This window comes from Eleutherodactylus coqui, chromosome 8 (assembly GCF_035609145.1).
Source record: "Eleutherodactylus coqui strain aEleCoq1 chromosome 8, aEleCoq1.hap1, whole genome shotgun sequence".
Taxonomy (NCBI): domain Eukaryota; kingdom Metazoa; phylum Chordata; class Amphibia; order Anura; family Eleutherodactylidae; genus Eleutherodactylus; species Eleutherodactylus coqui.
In genome coordinates, this window is record NC_089844.1 from 23,730,809 (window position 1) to 23,745,900 (window position 15,092).

The 15,092-nt window shown below is 46.3% G+C and overlaps 1 protein-coding gene across 4 annotated transcripts in view; it reads left to right on the forward strand.

The window, feature by feature from the left end:
- Positions 1 to 15,092, forward strand: part of MYLK (myosin light chain kinase) — a 202,622-nt gene that overhangs the window by 106,414 nt on the left and 81,116 nt on the right. For all 4 annotated transcript variants that reach the window (XM_066575314.1, XM_066575316.1, XM_066575317.1 and 1 more), the window contains 2 exons: positions 10,970 to 11,101; positions 11,487 to 11,684. In XM_066575314.1, the coding sequence (XP_066431411.1) occupies positions 10,970 to 11,101; positions 11,487 to 11,684 (330 nt within the window). The remainder of the gene's footprint in view (positions 1 to 10,969; positions 11,102 to 11,486; positions 11,685 to 15,092) is intronic.

A 15,092-nucleotide genomic window follows, 5' to 3' on the forward strand; every position in this document is an offset into this window, starting at 1 on the left:
GAATAGTGGCTACAGCTCTGGATGTGACTGAAGCATTCAACATGCTGTCACAGCGGAATTTTGACTGCAGCTCTAGATGTGACTGGAGCATCAGACATGTCAAAGCAGAATAGTGTCTACAGGTCTGGGTGTGACTGGAGTATAAGACCTAATGTAAGCACAGAACTGCAGCTCTGGATGTGACTGGAGCATTAGCCATGTTCTCACAGCAGAATTGTAGGTGCAGCTCTGGATGTAGCTGGAGTGTATGTGAAGCTCAGGATGGGATAAGTACAGTGAAGTCTTCTCAGAGTCCCGTGCAGATTTTAATCGGAGATGTTGGACAGATGCAGCGCTGCGGCTCTGGAGTCTCGTACATTTCTAGAATGTTCTGGGTTTGTTTGCTCTCCCTATTTTCCCACGACGTGCTCTGATGCTGACTGTCCCTACCATGTGTCCTGCGTGTCCAGGCTGCGCCGGCGCTGCTGGGAATTGTATAAACCATACATCAGGGACAAACTGCGAAAACTGTTAGGGGGCGTGGTCTAATTTGTCAAACTTTTCCAAACCCCTATATGAGGTCAGAGGTCGTACGTTGCAGAAGGTATTTGTATTGGGCAGAATATGCGCCAAATTCATCTACGTCCATATAACAGTTCAAATAAATATGGAGCGCGTCACAAAACATGATGGAAGATAAGACGCTTCTCTAAATAGTCCAAAAATATGAAGAAAATATAAAAAGGGCCATTAAAGGGCCGGTGTCCTAAATAAAACTTCATTGTGTGATAAAAAGTTCTGCAGCTTTCTAGGAGACTTTTTCTCATTTGCTGACCATGTTCACGATCTCTGCTTCATGTCTGTGAGTGAGACTGAAAACCTGTTCCGGGCCGGTCCTGCTGACACTGCTGGGCATCGGTTACTATGTATCAATGTACGGCCGCTTCACACGGTTGAGAAGCTCGCGCACGTTTTGTGTGTTGCAAGACTCACAAAACTCACGCGAATATGAACTCCACTCTTTTGAAGGAAGTCCTACACATGAGCGATGTGTATAGAATCTAGGTTGCAGCTGACATTCGTGTGACGTACCACACATTACAAGTCCTATTCCCTGCAGCGTCGGTCCGTGTGAATGAAGCCATTCGTAATAATGGGTTACTACAGCGCGCGGGTTCTGTGTATATACGGCCTTAGCCAGAGCTGGAACATAAAGTTCTTGGGCCCAATGCACAATTTGTAAGAGGGCCCCTCACCCACCATGCACCACCGGGGGCTTCTTATGTGACGGAGAGACCTTTCGACCCCCTCTGCGCCCCCTATAGTTACACCCTTGTAAAAGACAATCCTCTGAGCTGAACACTGCAGCAGCACAATTCTCTCTCCTGTCCTGAATTCCAGATACACTGTAACAACCCCCCAGCTGTAGGATCAGAACTAGGCATGCTGCCTCTGAATGTAAAATTAGTATTTCTATTCACCGACAGCAAGCAGAGGGTGAGAAATTGGTGTAAGTAACAGTGACAGAAGGTTGACCGAGTCCCTTAATTTGCAGCACTGAGTGATGATTAATCCAGAAGCGCTGTCCTGTCATCGCTGGTAATTTGTTGCTGCTGGGGCAGTGAAGGGTTAACCCGGCGGGGTGCAGACAATGCTCCTGTCTATTTTTACGGCCACATTCCTGCCGGTTCCCAGTGCGGTCCCAGTTTTTGCTTTATGGTTCCGTCTATTTTAGCTGTTCGCTGAGATGGGAAAATCTCTGAAGTCGGATTGTGGAATCTTCGCCAGTTTTCAGCCTCGTTATTTATAAATTGTCGGCTAATTTACGCCGCTCGGCATCGCCATCGCTATTCCTGCCGTGATTTATCGTCCGCTCCACCTGTAACACCTGGAGACGGTCCACCGCGTCTCCTATGACTTACTGCCGTTTATCTCTCATTACACCAAGACGTAATGGCTCAGTATGAAGTGTTCTGCACCCTCAGCTCTGCTGCTCCGAGTCGTGGTCACATGACCACTGGACGCCGCAGGCTTTTCTCCTGAAATACTCTGTGCTGCTGGGGCACCTTGCATTCTCCATGTGTCAGTAAATCTGATGAGTAGACCTGGACTGGTTGTTAGTAAATCTAATAATGAACCAGGTCTATGTCAGTAAATCTGATGGTGGATCTAGTATGTATCAGTACATCTGATGGTGGATCTAGTATGTATTAGTGCATCTGATGGTGGATCTAGTATGTATCAGTACATCTGATGGTGGATCTAGTATGTATCAGTACATCTGATGGTGGATCCAGTATGTATCAGTACATCTGATGGTGGATCTAGTATGTATCAGTACATCTGATGGTGGATCTAGTATGTATCAGTACATCTGATGGTGGATCTAGTATGTATCAGTACATCTGATGGTGGATCCAGTATGTATCAGTACATCTGATGGTGGATCTAGTATGTATCAGTACATCTGATGGTGGATCTAGTATGTATCAGTACATCTGATGGTGGATCTAGTATGTATCAGTACATCTGATGGTGGATCTAGTATGTATCAGTACATCTGATGGTGGATCTAGTATGTATCAGTACATCTGATGGTGGATCTAGTATGTATCAGTACATCTAATGGTGGATCTAGTATGTATCAGTACATCTGATGGTGGATCTAGTATGTATCAGTACATCTGATGGTGGATCTAGTATGTATCAGTACATCTGATGGTGGATCTAGTATGTATCAGTACATCTGATGGTGGATCTAGTATGTATCAGTACATCTAATGGTGGATCTAGTATGTATCAGTACATCTGATGGTGGATCTAGTATGTATCAGTACATCTGATGGTGGATCTAGTATGTATCAGTACATCTGATGGTGGATCTAGTATGTATCAGTACATCTGATGGTGGATCTAGTATGTATCAGTACATCTGATGGTGGATCTAGTATGTATCAGTACATCTGATGGTGGATCTAGTATGTATCAGTACATCTGATGGTGGATCTAGTATGTATCAGTACATCTGATGGTGGATCTAGTATGTATCAGTGCATCTGATGGTGGATCTAGTATGTATCAGTACATCTGATGGTGGATCTAGTATGTATCAGTACATCTGATGGTGGATCTAGTATGTATCAGTACATCTGATGGTGGATCTAGTATGTATCAGTACATCTGATGGTGGATCTAGTATGTATCAGTACATCTGATGGTGGATCTAGTATGTATCAGTACATCTGATGGTGGATCTAGTATGTATCAGTACATCTGATGGTGGATCTAGTATGTATCAGTACATCTGATGGTGGATCTAGTATGTATCAGTACATCTGATGGTGGATCTAGTATGTATCAGTACATCTGATGGTGGATCTAGTATGTATCAGTACATCTGATGGTGGATCTAGTATGTATCAGTACATCTGATGGTGGATCTAGTATGTATCAGTACATCTGATGGTGGATCTAGTATGTATCAGTACATCTGATGGTGGATCTAGTATGTATCAGTACATCTGATGGTGGATCTAGTATGTATCAGTACATCTGATGGTGGATCTAGTATGTATCAGTACATCTGATGGTGGATCTAGTAGGTATCAGTGCATCTGATGGTGGATCTAGTATGTATCAGTACATCTGATGGTGGATCTAGTATGTATCAGTACATCTGATGGTGGATCTAGTATGTATCAGTACATCTGATGGTGGATCTAGTATGTATCAGTACATCTGATGGTGGATCTAGTATGTATCAGTACATCTGATGGTGGATCTAGTATGTATCAGTACATCTGATGGTGGATCTAGTATGTATCAGTACATCTGATGGTGGATCTGGTATGTATTAGTGCATCTGATGGTGCATCTGGCCTGCGTGTCAGTAAATCTGATGGTGGATCCAGTATGTATCAGTACATCTCATGGTGGATCTAGTATGTATCAGTACATCTGATGGTGGATCTAGTATGTATCAGTGCATCTGATTGTGGATCTAGTAGGTATCAGTACATCTGATGGTGGATCTAGTATGTATCAGTACATCTGATGGTGGATCTAGTATGTATCAGTACATCTGATGGTGGATCTAGTAGGTATCAGTACATCTCATGGTGGATCTGGTCTGCATGTCAGTAAATCTAATGGTGGCTCTGGTCCACGTGTCAGTAAATCTGATGGTAGATTTAGTATGTATCAGTAAATCTGATGGTGCATTTGGCCTGCGTGTCAGTAAATCTGATGGTGGATCTGGTCCGCATCTCAATAAATCTGATGGTGGATCTGGTCCGCATCTCAATAAATCTGATGGTGGATCTGGTCCGCATCTCAGTAAATCTGATGGTTGATCTGGTCCGCATCTCAGTAAATCTGATGGTGGATCTGGTCCGCATCTCAGTAAATCTGATGGTGGATTTAGTATGTATCAGTAAATCTGATGGTGGATCTAGTCCGCATCTCAGTAAATCTGATGGTGGATCTGGTCCACGTGTCAGTAAATCTTATGGTGGATTTAGTATGTATCAGTAAATCTGATGGTGGATCTAGTCCGCATCTCAGTAAATCTGATGGTGGATCTAGTCCGCATCTCAGTAAATCTGATGGTGGATCTAGTCCGCATCTCAGTAAATCTGATGGTGGATCTAGTCCGCATCTCAGTAAATCTGATGGTGGATCTGGTCCGCATCTCAGTAAATCTGATGGTGGATCTGATCTACTATCTGTGCCAGTAAATTTGATGGATCTATGTGCCAGTAAATCTTAGGCTACCCACACATGGACAAGCGAGATATCTGGCTGTGAAACTCGTGGATGTGAGGCATTTTTCTGTCAGAAATGCCTCCCATCACTTCAGGTTAGGTAGCGATCCTCTGGCGCGGCTTTCAGCCATGTTGGAGGATCGACAAGTGTTTCCAATTGTTTTCAATGGGAAGCCTCGCTTGCGTATCACACGCCGTGCAATGTGTTTTTTGTCCATTGAAAGTAATGAGCGATACGTTCCGAGGAACGAGAAAATATCGGACATGCCGCGGTGCGGGAAAAAAATCGCTCATGCTTATAACTCCATTCAAAAGAATGGGGTTCGTATTCGTACGGGATATGTCTCGCAGCGCACAAATCTCGCACAATTTTCTCGGCCATGTGAAAGTGGCCTTATGATGGAGCTGCGGCTGTCCTCCTTCTGCTGTGATGCCCCTGGGCTCTGCATCTGCGCAGCGCTGACCTGCGGACAGGAATTGTGGCTATTTCAGGAGGGGATTGTGTGGGAAAGTCCGACGGTGTGACTGTGTGCCTTACTGACCGACCGTGAGTGCGACCGTCAGAGGCTGCGCCTCCCGGATACAGATGTGCGCCCCCCGCAGTAAAACGCAGGGAGTCTGTAAACTCCAGCACAATATTAAAGCAAAGAATCAGGAACTGTTCACACGGGGAGATTTGCTGCAGCTTTCCCATTACGGCGGAGGCTTCCTCGTGTTGGGAGAACGCTGAGCATGTGGAACTTCAGCCTCCATCTTGTCCGTGTTATGGGGGTCTTACATGGCATTTCAACATCCTCCATATTGCCTGTATAGTGGGGGGTAGTTAGTGGTATTTCATCCTGCATATTGCCTGTATAGTGGGGGGTAGTTGGTGGTATTTCATCCTGCATATTGCCTGTATAGTGGGGGGTAGTTGGTGGTATTTCATCCTCCATATTGCCTGTATAGTGGGGGGTAGTTGGTGGTATTTCATCCTCCATATTGCCTGTATAGTGGGGGGTAGTTGGTGGTATTTCATCCTCCATATTGCCTGTATAGTGGGGGGTAGTTGGTGGTATTTCATCCTGCATATTGCCTGTATAGTGGGGGGTAGTTGGTGGTATTTCATCCTCCATATTGCCTGTGTAGTGGGGGGTAGTTGGTGGTATTTCATCCTCCATATTGCCTGTATAGTGGGGGGTAGTTGGTGGTATTTCATCCTGCATATTGCCTGTATAGTGGGGGGTAGTTGGTGGTATTTCATCCTCCATATTGCCTGTGTAGTGGGGGGTAATTGGTGGTATTTCATCCTCCATATTGCTTGTGTAATGGAGGGTTAGTTGGTGGTATTTCATCCTCCATATTGCCTGTATAGTGGGGGGTAGTTGGTGGTATTTCATCCTCCATATTGCCTGTGTAGTGGGGGGTAGTTGGTGGTATTTCATCCTCCATATTGCCTGTGTAGTGGGGGTAGTTGGTGGTATTTCATCCTCCATATTGCCTGTATAGTGGGGGGTAGTTGGTGGTATTTCATCCTCCATATTGCCTATATAGTGGGGGGTAGTTGGTGGTATTTCATCCTGCATATTGCCTGTGTAGTGGGGGGTAGTTGGTGGTATTTCATCCTGCATATTGCCTGTATAGTGGGGGGCAGTTGGTGGTATTTCATACTGCATATTGCCTGTGTAGTGGGGGGTAGTTGGTGGTATTTCATCCTGCATATTGCCTGTGTAGTGGGGGGTAGTTGGTGGTATTTCATCCTGCATATTTCCTGTGTAGTGGGGGGTAGTTGGTGGTATTTCATCCTCTATATTGCCTGTGTAGTGGGGGGTAGTTGGTGGTATTTCATCCTCCATATTGCCTGTATAGTGGGGGGTAGTTGGTGGTATTTCATCCTCCATATTGCCTGTGTAGTGGGGGGTAGTTGGTGGTATTTCATCCTCCATATTGCCTGTGTAGTGGGGGGTAGTTGGTGGTATTTTATCCTCCATATTGCCTGTGTAGTGGGGGGTAGTTGGTGGTATTTCATCCTCCATATTGCCTGTATAGTGGGGGGTAGTTGGTGGTATTTCATCCTCTATATTGCCTGTATAGTGGGGGGTAGTTGGTGGTATTTCATCCTCCATATTGCCTGTGTAGTGGGGGGTAGTTGGTGGTATTTCATCCTCCATATTGCCTGTGTAGTGGGGGTAGTTGGTGGTATTTCATCCTCCATATTGCCTGTGTAGTGGGGGGTAGTTGGTGGTATTTCATCCTGCATATTGCCTGTGTAGTGGGGGGGTAGTTGGTGGTATTTCATCCTCCATATTGCCTGTGTAGTGGGGGTAGTTGGTGGTATTTCATCCTCTATATTGCCTGTATAGTGGGGGGTAGTTAGTGGTATTTCATCCTCCATATTGCCTGTGTAGTGGGCGGTAGTTGGTGGTATTTCATCCTCCATATTGCCTGTGTAGTGGGGGGTAGTTGGTGGTATTTCATCCTCCATATTGCCTGTGTAGTGGGGGTAGTTGGTGGTATTTCATCCTCCATATTGCCTGTGTAGTGGGGGGTAGTTGGTGGTATTTTATCCTCCATATTGCCTGTGTAGTGGGGGGGTAGTTGGTGGTATTTCATCCTCCATATTGCCTGTATAGTGGGGGGTAGTTGGTGGTATTTCATCCTCCATATTGCCTGTGTAGTGGGGGGGGGGGGGGTAGTTGGTGGTATTTCATCCTCTATATTGCCTGTGTAGTGGGGGGTAGTTGGTGGTATTTCATCCTGCATATTGCCTGTGTAGTGGGGGGTAGTTGGTGGTATTTCATCCTCCATATTGCCTGTGTAGTGGGGGGTAGTTGGTGGTATTTCATCCTCTATATTGCCTGTGTAGTGGGGGGTAATTGGTGGTATTTCATCCTGCATATTGCCTGTATAGTGGGGGGTAGTTACTGGTATTTCATCCTCCATATTGCCTGTATAGTGGGGGGTAGTTGGTGGTATTTCATCCTCCATATTGCCTGTATAGTGGGGGGTAGTTGGTGGTATTTCATCCTCCATATTGCCTGTGTAGTGGGGGGTAGTTGGTGGTATTTCATCCTCTATATTGCCTGTATAGTGGGGGGTAGTTGGTGGTATTTCATCCTGCATATTGCCTGTATAGTGGGGGGTAGTTGGTGGTATTTCATCCTGCATATTGCCTGTGTAGTGGGGGGGTAGTTGGTGGTATTTCATCCTCCATATTGCCTGTGTAGTGGGGGGTAGTTGGTGGTATTTCATCCTCCATATTGCCTGTATAGTGGGGGGTAGTTGGTGGTATTTCATCCTCCATATTGCCTGTGTAGTGGGGGGTAGTTGGTGGTATTTCATCCTCCATATTGCCTGTGTAGTGGGGGTAGTTGGTGGTATTTCATCCTCCATATTGCCTGTGTAGTGGGGGTAGTTGGTGGTATTTCATCCTCCATATTGCCTGTATAGTGGGGGGTAGTTAGTGGTATTTCATCCTCCATATTGCCTGTGTAGTGGGGGTAGTTGGTGGTATTTCATCCTCCATATTGCCTGTGTAGTGGGGGGTAGTTGGTGGTATTTCATCCTCCATATTGCCTGTATAGTGGGGGGTAGTTGGTGGTATTTCATCCTCCATATTGCCTGTGTAGTGGGGGGTAGTTGGTGGTATTTCATCCTCCATATTGCCTGTGTAGTGGGGGGTAGTTGGTGGTATTTCATCCTGCATATTGCCTGTATAGTGGGGGTAGTTAGTGGTATTTCATCCTCCATATTGCCTGTGTAGTGGGGGGTAGTTGGTGGTATTTCATCCTTCATATTGCCTGTATAGTGGGGGGTAGTTGGTGGTATTTCATCCTCCATATTGCCTGTGTAGTGGGGGGTAGTTGGTGGTATTTCATCCTCCATATTGCCTATGTAGTGGGGGGTAGTTGGTGGTATTTCATCCTCCATATTGCCTGTGTAGTGGGGGTAGTTGGTGGTATTTCATCCTCCATATTGCCTGTATAGTGGAGGGTAGTTGGTGGTATTTCATCCTCCATATTGCCTGTATAGTGGGGGGTAGTTGGTGGTATTTCATCCTCCATATTGCCTGTGTAGTGGGGTGGAAATACCTTGATTTTACAAGGATGCAGAATTTTACTGCTTTGCAAACTGATCCTAATAATGAGACGAGTTGTTGCCTCCCTGCTGTGTAGATTGTATCTTCGTGACCTTCCAAAATCCGGTCTCTCCTCATAACCCACCAGCCCAATACTTCTGTGTCACATGATATCATTAAAGGGCTGAAATAAACCGTCTGCATTGTATAATGGAAAGTTCCTACAGCTTCTAATAGATGGGATTTCAATTTCTCCTCATTCTTAGGGTCCTTGCTTGCTGTCAGTGAATGTAAACATTACAATTTAGGGCTCATTCCCATTTGCACTATGGATTCCCTGAAGGGAGCAGGAAAATGGAATCACGGTTGGTCTTATGGCAAACAGAAAAGCACCATTCAGACCCCAATGACTGTAATTGGGTCTTTCACTCTCCCTCTGCCTGACAACATGCTGCCATATTTTATCTGGAATTGTTGTGGAATTGAGCAACGGGGGCTTTGAACAGAACCCCTGACTGATGTGAACACAACCCTATAGCTAGAGGATGGGATTCTTCTGTGGCTGCTCTACGGCTCTACTTTGACTTTTCCATGTTCCCTTGGCGTTCCCTCTGTGGCTCCTCAATGTTTCCTCTATGACTTCTCTACGACTCATTCGTATTTGTTCTGTGTCCCTTTATTTCTTCTTTGACTCCTTGATGCTTCCTCTGTGGCTTCTTGATGCTTCCTTATGACTCTTCGGTGGCTCCTTAATGATACCTTTGCTTAACCCCTTAATACCTCCTTTGTGGCTTCTTGTTGACTCATTTGTGACTCTTTACCGTTTCCTCTGTGGCCCCTTGTTTTATTTGTTGCTTCCCTTTGGGTACTTTGTGTTTCTTTTTTGGCTCCTTGGTGTTCCCTCAGTAGCTCCTCAATGTTTCCTGTGTGGCTTCTCTGTGACTCATTTGTGTTTGATCTGTGTCCTCTTATTTCTTCGGTGGCCCCTCTGTGACCACTCTGTGGTTTCTTGGTGTTTCCTTTGTGGCTACTCTGTGGCTCCTTAGTTTTTTCCTATGGCTCTTTTGTCACTGCTTTGTGGCTCCTCGTTGACTCCTTTTTGTGGCTCCACTGTGCTTCCTCTATGACCTATCTGTGCCTTCTTGAAGGTCCTTTGTGGCTCCTTAATAATTCCTTTGTTATGCCTTGATGCTTCCCCTGTGGCTTCATTGTGGCTCATTTGTGGCTTCTTGCGGTTACCTCTGTGGCTCCTCTAATGACTCCTCTGTGTTTACTTGTTGTTTTATTTGGTGTTTCTTTTGTAGCTCCTCAATGTTTCCTCTGTGGCTTTTCTGTGACTCATTGGTGTTTGTTCTGAGTCCCCTTATTTCTTTTATGCCCCCTTAATGTGGCTTCTTGGCTTTTCTTTGTGGCCCCTCTTTGGCTCCTTAGTTTTTCTTCTGTGGCTCCTCTGTGTTTACTCTGTGGCCCTTTTGTGACTCCTTGATGTTCCTTCAGTGGCTCCTCAATGATTCCTTTGTTACCCCTGCTGTGGCTGATGCTTTCTCTGTGGCTATTTGGTAACTTATGTGTTGCTCCCTGTTGTTTCCTCTGTGGCTCCTTGGTGACTCCCCTTTGACTTCCTGGTGGCTCCTCAGTGACTTTCCTCCGTGGCTCCTCAGTGACTTTCCTCCGTGGCTCCTCAGTGACTTTCCTCCCTGGCTCTTCAGTGACTTTCCTCTGTGGCTCCTCAGTGACTTTCCTCCCTGGCTCCTTAGTGACTTTCCTCCGTGGCTCCTGAATGACTTTCCTCCGTGGCTTCTCAGTGACTTTCACCTGTGGCTCCTCAGTGACTTTCCTCCGTGGCTCCTCAGTGACTTTCCTCCGTGGCTCCTCAGTGACTTTCCTCCGTAGCTCCTCAGTTACTTTTCTCCGTGGCTCCTCAGTGACTTTCCTCCGTGGCTCCTCAGTGACTTTCCTCCGTGGCTCCTCAGTGACTTTCCTCTGTGGTTCCTCAGTGACTTTCCTCCGTGGCTCCTCAGTGACTTCCCTCCATGGCTCCTCAGTGACTTACCTCCGTGGCTCCTCAGTGACTTTCCTCCGTGGCTCCTCAGTGACTTTCCTCTGTGGTTCCTCAGTGACTTTCGCCTGTGGCTCCTCACTGACTCCGCTTTTGCCTTTTGTGTTACAGATAGAAAGACTCCTGGAAAGCTGGAAAGTTCTAGAGCGAGCGCTGCCAGTTGCGCACCGGTCTTTGTGAAAGGTCTCCGCGATCTCCAGGTCATGGATGGCAGTCAGGTTGTGATGAGCGTGGAAGTGACAGGTAATTCACCTCTGTTTCCGTGACGTTGATTCCCCCCCCCCCCCCCCAACAGTAAGCAGTCTCCATGTAGCATTGGTTCTTAAAGAGGATGACATGTTTTATTGAATGTATTGAGCCAATGCACTGTATGGCAGGGATCAAGAACTCTGTTCATCCTGAGCCGAATAAAAGGCCAGAACTACAGTGTAGACTGACACTTGCACAGACACAGTTGTATAAGGGCTGAAAGAGAAGCTGGGTAACAGCCTTTATGGCTGCTCTAATAGTGTTGTCATTACCTGTGTGGGGTTTATTAAGGGCGTATTATCCCATCTCAGTAGTCTCTGGTAATTTGCTCATTATTATACATGAATTCATCTACTAATGATCTTCTGTTTGATTTAAGCCCACCCCGCCGCGGAGATTCTCTGGTTCCATAACAGTAAAGAGATTCAGGAGACAGAAGATTTTCACTTTGAACAGAGTGGCAATACCTTCTGCCTCTACATCCAGGAGGTGTTTCCTGAGGACACCGGGAAGTACACCTGTGAGGCATGGAATAGCCTGGGGCAGGCCCGGAGCGAGGCCATGCTGACTGTGCAAGGTGAGCAAGAAGAGCCGTCCACAGCAGTCAGAGATCAGGAGAACAGCAATAACAACTGATATACACAATATAAAGAATGCTACATAAGGCAAACATAGTGCAAACCACAAATGTCCCCAAAACAGCAGACCGGGTTCAGAAAATCTCAAAAATACACTCATTGTAAAAAAAAAATCAAGCATTTAGAAGGAGTTGTCAGAATGGAGAAAGAAAGTAATTGCAATATCAGAGCAAAAGGATTAGCATTAATTAGAGAAAATTGACCCTTTGTAGGGAGGCTCTAGTACCCTGTTGTACCACCTCTAGCTTGGATACAAGATGTGATACGGGCGGGCATGGAGGCTCTAGTACCCTGTTGTACCACCTCTAGCTTGCATACAAGATGTGATATGGGGGGCATGAAGACATACCGGTTCTGTATGGTATCCTGCAGTATATCGCTTCACATTTGCTGTAACAAAGCCTCTAGATCATACAAATTCGTAGGCTGTCGCAGTTGGTCGCCCAGATGGTCCCCTACATGGTCTATTGGTGATAAATCTGGTGACCGGGCAGCCACGGAAGTGTGACAATACTGTGGGGGCTCCTGTGACCCCCTGTGTGTGCGGCCGAGCATTATCCTGCTGGAAGCCACCATGAGAGGAACACATGTGGCTGCAGGATGTCCTGAACATATCGCTGAGCTGTCATTGTCCCTCGTACCACTACTAGGGGGCCGACTGTCGTATGCGATGGCCCCCCAAACCATCACACCAGCAGGGGGCAGTGTGCCGCTCCACAGCAAAGGCAAGACAGAGGCGCTCACCCCGAGGTCTCCAGACACGGACATGGCCATCTTTGCTCAAAGTAAACCACGATTCATCGTTAAAAACAACCAGATTCCCCTCCACAGAGATCAGTTTCATGTTTCACGACACCACTGCAAAAGGAGGCGACAGTAGGTGTCAGAGGCCGTACATGTAAGGGCTCTGCGAGGCCATATGTCCTTCTGTCAAGCAACTGGAAATGATTCTGACCGACACAGGAGTGTAACGATGGCGCCCACTTTCTCTGGATGGCGGACAATAAAGCAGTTGGAGCTGCTGGTGTTTGTTGGACGATCAGACACTCCTCTCTACTGGTGGTCTGTCGGGGGTCCTGAGCCCGGTTACCTTGTGTGCCCCCATCCACTGGTACCAACTTCCCCTAACAGTCTGGTCAGATGCTCCTCTCTACTGGTGGTCTGTCGTGGGGTCCTGAGCCTGGTCACCTTGTGTGCCCCCATCCACTGGTCCCAACACCTCCTAACAGTCTGGTCAGACGTTCCTCTCTACTGGTGGTCTGTAGGGGGGTCCTGAGCCCTGTCAGCTTGTGTACCCTCACACATCCACTGATCCCAACACCTCCTAACAGTCTGGTCAGACGTTCCTCTCTACTGGTGGTCTGTAGGGGGGTCCTGAGCCCGGTCACCTTGTGTACCCTCACACATCCACTGATCCCAACACCTCCTAACAGTCTGGTCAGACGTTCCTCTCTACTGGTGGTCTGTAGGGGGGTCCTGAGCCCTGTCACCTTGTGTGCCCTCACACATCCACTGATCCAAACACCTCCTAACAGTCTGGTCGGACGTTCCTCTCTACTGGTGGTCTGTCGGGGGTCCTGAACCCGGTCACCTTGGGTGCCCTCACACATCCACTGGTACCAACCTCTCCTAACAGTCTGGTCAGACGTTCCTCTCTACTGGTGGTCTGTAGGGGGCGTCCTGAGCCCGGTCACCTTGTGTGCCCTCACACATCCACTGGTACCAACCTCCCCTAACAGTCTGGTCAGACGCTCCTCTCTACTGGTGGTCTGTAGGGGGCGTCCTGAGCCCAGTCACCTTGTGTGCCCTCACACATCCACCGGTCCCATCACCCCCTAACAGTCTGGTCAGAACGGCCGGTGGGGGACAATTTATGGATACGACCATCCAGCTTCTCACATCCCAATAATGCGCCCCTCTCAGACTCTGGTAATGGGGTGAAATCTCTTCTCTGCGTCGTAGAGGCGTGTAGTGGCCAACAAGCTCTACAAGCGAAAGAAGAGGTCACCACACAGAAGGAGCCTCCGAGAGCCTCTTATAGGGCAAGGGGGGCAACCACTATTAGGGTCTCCGGTGATAAAACTGTTCATCTAATCACCACAACTCTCATCATTACAGATCCACCTGAGATGGAACTGCAGGGCAAAATGACAACAACTTCTAAGGGTGGAATGTTTTTTTTTGACAAAGCATGTACCATCTAACACAGTAGCAAGGGGACATAGTAATGTATGACAGTAATAAAGTTACAGAGAAACACAGTGCACTGATATAGTAAGTCATATAATTAGATACGGCAGTGATATAACATTTCTCTAGTAACCTAAAGCAATAATATAGTAACATATATCAGTAATACATGGTCATATAATAACATACAGCAATGATGTAACATGCAGTAGTAATATAATAACTTAATCATATAGTAACAAGTTATAGAAGTCACTAACATACAGCAGTAAGGCTTCATTCACACAAGCGAGACTCTTGTGTTCTGAGACGCACAAAACTCGCATTAATATGAACTCCATTCTTTTGACTTATTAACATGAGCGATTTTTTTCCCCCCTCACAGCGATCACAGCGCGTTCTATCTCTGGGCGTTCCCTCAGAACGCCTCGCCTGTTGTTTTCAATGGGACCTTTAAAAGACATTGCTTGACACTCGCATACTGTTTGATGTCCATGCGAGTGTGATGTTTCCCATTGAAATCAACAGAAAACACTTGTGATCCTCCGACATGCGTGAAACACGCGCCAGAGAATCGCCATTTCACTGAAGTGATGCCAGGCGTTTTTGAATGAAAAATCAGCGGGAAAAACACACGTTGGCAAGTGCGATATGAAGCCAGGGTTCTCAGTCCGATGTCTCACTTGCCCATGTGAATTTAGCCTTATGTAGTAATATTAGAACAGTCCTATATAACATATTAATATACAGCAGTAATATAACAGTCATATAGTAACCTACAGCAATAATGTAGCAACATAGTTCTATACAACAGTAATATAATAAGTCATAGTAACACAGTAATGTAATAATATGTCACACAGTAACACGGTAATATACAGCAGTAAGAGGACATAGTAATATAGTTACAGAGTAGTAAGGCTTATATCAGCATAGTAATATACAGCAGTAATAACCTACAGTAGTTGATAATAAGTCATATAGTAACAGTAATCTAGTAACATACAGTAGTAAGATAATAACATAGTAGCATACAGCAGTAATATAACAGACTCCTACAGTAATATAGAGCAATAATGTAGTAACCCACAGCAGTAATATAATAGTAACAGAAGCATACAACAGTAATGTAGGATTACAGTATTATACAGCAGTAA